The sequence below is a fragment of the Camellia sinensis genome, chromosome 7 (assembly GCF_055761805.1).
Source record: "Camellia sinensis isolate YWXY chromosome 7, ASM5576180v1, whole genome shotgun sequence".
In the NCBI taxonomy this organism is placed as follows: Eukaryota; Viridiplantae; Streptophyta; class Magnoliopsida; order Ericales; family Theaceae; genus Camellia; species Camellia sinensis.
Genome location: NC_138967.1, coordinates 165,362,855 through 165,367,673, shown reverse-complemented (window position 1 = coordinate 165,367,673; position 4,819 = coordinate 165,362,855). Strand labels below are relative to the sequence as shown.

At 33.7% G+C, this 4,819-nt stretch overlaps 1 protein-coding gene across 1 annotated transcript; it reads right to left on the bottom strand.

Moving 5' to 3' along the window:
- Positions 1-901: 901 nt before the first annotated feature.
- On the bottom strand, positions 902-1,934 carry LOC145796263 (zinc finger BED domain-containing protein RICESLEEPER 2-like). The gene is made up of 3 exons (XM_082881329.1): positions 1,472-1,934; positions 1,009-1,275; positions 902-918 (listed from the first exon to the last, which is right to left on the bottom strand). Exons 1-3 carry the CDS (start codon positions 1,932-1,934, stop codon positions 902-904), a joined length of 747 nt encoding a protein of 248 aa, XP_082737455.1.
- Positions 1,935-4,819: the final 2,885 nt, after the last annotated feature.

Genomic DNA, 4,819 nt, shown 5'->3' with positions numbered 1-4,819 from the left:
ACAACTAAAAGTTGTGTTTCCTATATTTAACAAATAGCAGGTGGGTGAATGATTTAAGTCAAGTTGAGTTCTCATATATGCTGGCCATTTCCCCTTATATATTGATGATTGTCATTAAGTAAGATTAATATACCTTTGCTTGGTTACATTTTTTCAAAAACACTTTCAGAAAATTCTACTTTCCTGTTTTCCGTATTTTTTTGTTTTTATTGAATTTTTTTAATATTTTAAGCAAATTTTTTTTTTTTACTTTTTAGACATATCTAACATAAATATACCTAAAAAATAAAAAAATTGTGAAAAAAACCTTTTAAAAATTCACTAAATACCAAAAATATATAAAAAAAAATACGAGAATTCAGTACCTTTTTTTTATATTTTATTGTATTTATTAATTTTTTAAAATATTTTTTTACAAATTTTTACTTTTTAGATACATCTAAGTAAAGTGCATCTAAAAAAATTTAAAAAATGTTTAAAATTTTAAAAATATTCACTAAAAACAAAAAAATACGAAAACCAAAAAACTTAATTTTCAAAAAACTTAATCCAAAAAACTCAAACCAAGCACACTGATAGTATTGAAACATCATTATTAATTCATGCACGCAAGTAGGTGCATGAGCTTCAATGCTTAGTCTAGATAATTTGGGTAAAATAGCTTGTCATATAGAACTGTGGAGTTAATCAAAACCCACATACAGATATGACTCAATGAAAAAACCTAGATTGTAAAAGGCAGAGATGAGAAATATGCTGACCCATATTTGACAGTGACAAGGCTGCAGCGTAAGATAACTTAAGATAACTTCTCCTAACAAAAAACAAAAGTTCAGCTTAAGATAACAAAAAACAATGAAAATGACAAACCAAGTGATTCAATTCAATCCATCTACTCATGTCAGCATTCGTCTACATCTGCAATTTCAAAATAATGTCACATTAAAATATTTATAGAACTAAACTAAAGAACATCAAATTATTTAAAATCTTCAATATTTCACTTACTTCTATTTTTGGTTGATTCAATCCAATCATTGCAAGTGATCAAGGCCTCCACAATATCTGGAAGTAATGAAGCATGTGTCTCATCAATCACCCTACCTCCTACACTAAATGCTGCCTCCAATGCAACCGTAGTAGCTGGAACACTTAAAACATCACGAGCCATCCTTGCCAAAGTAGGAAATTTTGCTTTATTCACTTTCCACCAATGTGGAATATTGAAGCTCTCATTACTTAGAAACACCAACTCCTCCAAGTATTGCTCCACCTCTGATTTTTGATGGGCATGAATGTTAGAAGCACGTTCTTGGGCATATCATGCATGAAAAGCAGCCAAACTTTCTTGTTTCGAAGAATCGACAAGCAATTGACTACCACTTTAGCTACTATTTTCAGAAACAAGTGCAATGCTACTCATAGAATTAGAAGAATCACTCCTATACTCATAAAAAAAGATCAACAAAACCATTACGAACCCTCTGAATATGCTTATTAGCATCAGCACCATAAATAAGCCCAAAGTAGTATTCCACCAAGTCCATTTTAAATCTCGAATCAAGAACCACTGCAATTGCTAACACCAAAGAACATTCTTCCCAATATTTTTGAAATTTCACTCTCATTGGACTAGCCATCAATCGAATGCAATCATACTCACTTTGCTCCCATTTTTTCATTTCAAGTTGAATAAGACAAATATCGGGAAAAAACACATTTGAAGTAGGAAAAGTGGTACCACTAAAGTGAGATGTAGCATCAAAAAAAATCTTCAAGCACCCACAAATCACATTTGCTACATTCCACTCATCCTTAGAAGGATTGTGCATATATTGTTTGTCAATTTGCCTTAAGCGGTGGAATGCACTTTTCAAATCTAATGCAGCATCAAGCATTGAATAAGTGGAGTTCCATCTGGTAGGAACATCCATGGGAACTTTCTTTTTATGATGTAACTTAACGTGATTCACTGCAACATCAAATTTTTGTTTTCCATAAGAAGACCTCCCTAAATATCTCACACTTTCTCAAATTTTTGAAATAAGACTCCCAATCACCTTCAAACCATCCTGAACAACTAAATTCAATATGTGCATGCTACAACACACATGAAACAATTGTCCACCCAAATGAAGTAATCCTTGGTCATGTAGCCATCGTTTTAAGAGTCTCACCATGACATCATTACTCATTGCATTATCGACTACCATTGAAAACAACTTCTTATCTATGTTCTACTCTAAAATTAGATCTTTGATAAAGCTAAACAAATGGTCTCCATCATGCGGGTAATCAATGCGTCTATAAGCAAGGATTTTCTTCTTTAGCTCCCAATTATTAGTCACATAATGGGCAGTCAAACATGTATAGGCAAAATTCTGATGGTCTGAAGTCCATATATCAGTTGTCAAGGTGATCTTAGAAGAGAGTTCATCCAAAAATTGATATAACTTGGCATTTTCTATTTCATAAACATCAAGGACATCCGCCCTAACAGTGTTACGAGATACAAGTTTGAACATTGGTTGAAGATTATTGCAAAATATTTCATAAAATTCGTGCTCAGCCATGTTAAAAGGATAATTATGCTTGATTACCATCCTAGAAAAATCCATACGACTTCTCTCTTGATCGAATTTAAAAGTTGCAGCCTTAGGAGTAGATTCAGAAGCAGCCTTATTAGCATTCCTAGGGGCATTTGGCCATTTAAGTACTGGACATGCCTTCGACAAATGATTTTTTAAATGACTAGTCCCTTTCCTACTCTCTCCAACAAATTCCCTATTGCAATGCTTACATCTGGCTATGTCATTTCCATTATATCCTTTAAATTTGACAAAGTCATCCCATACCTTTGAAGTTAGTTTTCGAATCCTCTTTGTGGGTCCTTGAGATACATTGTCATCCAACTCGGCATCATCAGGAATAATAGGTTCGCTATAATCCGAAGACATCTTTGGCTCAAAGACTCAAATATACACTGCACAAGAAATCAAACATAAAGGAGCCGGAGTTAGCAAGATAATTATGCAGCAAACAGAACTGCAAGCAAGCACAAAACAGTGTGCACCAAACACTTCAATTTGGAAATTATATAGATTTGTGTGCATGTGATCAATCTACTGTTTGGGGGGGGGGGGAATGAAGTTCAAGCTAATTCACAATCCACACCCCATTTCCCCTCTATAAATCCAACACCAAACATAGCATAACTGAAATAAATTAATTAGGAAATTACTATCCAAAAGTCAACAGAAAAATTTACTCTCAGATTCATAATGGAAAAAGACTTTTCACAGTAATTGAGCCATATGTGAAGCCCCTCATTACTTGGAAAGCACCAGTATCCTATGCATAGAATTGAAGCCTAAATGAGTTCAGATTATTAAGATGGGCTAAAAATGAACCCACAATGAGATGGACTGAACAGTTCAATTAACTCAATCAGAGACAATAGGGTTTGTTTGGTTGAACCTAATTAGTTAATTAACTGTTTATGACAGAAGAAAGAAGCTGCCAGATGCGCAACAGCAACATATAGGGTCTGTTTAGTTGAACCTAACTACAGGGACATAAACAGAGTTCTTGGTATCCCCATCTTCTTCTTTTTTTTTTTTTTGAACGACTTGGTATCCTTATCTGGTGCTCTAATAATTTATGAATATAACATCAATGATTTAGCAGCATGTTGATCATAGCAAGGACATTATTAAAAGGCAACGCAAGCATTGAAAGAGAGAGTATAACCAAAACAATAAAATTTGAAGCATTCAATCATGAAGGAAAAAAGTAGTCATGAATCACTCTAACAAGCCTTTCAGATTGGACATAGAAAATGGCAGGATCAAATTCAAATGTAAGCCCATGAACAGGACACTCATGGTGTTGTTGAAACTGCTTAAATAAATCAACCGACCCACTGATCCAGAATTGATAACAAATATATGATATCACATTCAAACAAACAACCCAAAGTACCCATCAAATAACAAATATATAGAGTCCCAAAAACATCCAAGAAAATGTTTCAGAATTGATTTTTCATTCAAACAAACAAACCAGACCTCTTATATAAAGGAGAAACACAAGGTAGTAAAAAGCAGAAGAATACCTAGATTAGAGAAGTCGGAGAAGAAGATGAAGAATAAGTATTAAAGGCTAAGATATCAAACACAAACGGATCAGAGAGCTCAACGAAGAATACCTAGATCAGAGAAGTCGGAGAAGAAGACGATGACATATAGATTTGATATTAACCAGAGAGCTCACCGAAGAATACCTAGATCAGAAACATCATAGAGCTCGATTTGGCTAAGTTCATCGGCATCAATCGGAGCAGAAAGAGACGATGTGAGAGAGAGATTTGATTATGAGAGAGATCTAGGTTTTTTTTGATGAGAAATGATAAAGAGACTATGAGAGATCTGATTTGGTTTTTGAGAATTCAATGTAATCGGATTGGGCAAACAAACGGACCGGATCGGATTTATTCGAATCTGATCCGTTTTTAAATCGTGCTATGCGGATATGAGCTAAACAGATATTCGGATTCGGATTTGTGTAAATGGATCGGGTTAATCGGGTCGGATTCAGGTTATACCCGATCTGTTGACAGGCCTGGACACAAGTGCTACAAAAAATATCTGTTAACAACAAATACAACAATCTACTTGCCTAGCAACAGAAAAATGTCACTCATTGTAATTTTTATTGACAATTTATAAAAATCGTGGTAAAAAAGTCACTAATTGTTAACTTTTAGCGACATATGTAAAAAATCGTCACAAAAAATTATTTTTAGCAATAATTTTATTAT

What these genes read in the sequence shown, in the direction of transcription:
- LOC145796263 (XM_082881329.1), bottom strand. Translation starts at nt 1,934, where the DNA reads ATGGATGTTCCTACCAGATGGAACTCCACTTATTCAATGCTTGATGCT. An exon ending in TATTCAGAGGGTTCGTAATG is followed by an intron (nt 1,276 to 1,471) that starts GTTTTGTTGATC and finishes ATCAAAAATCAG; the next exon opens with AGGTGGAGCAATACTTGGAG.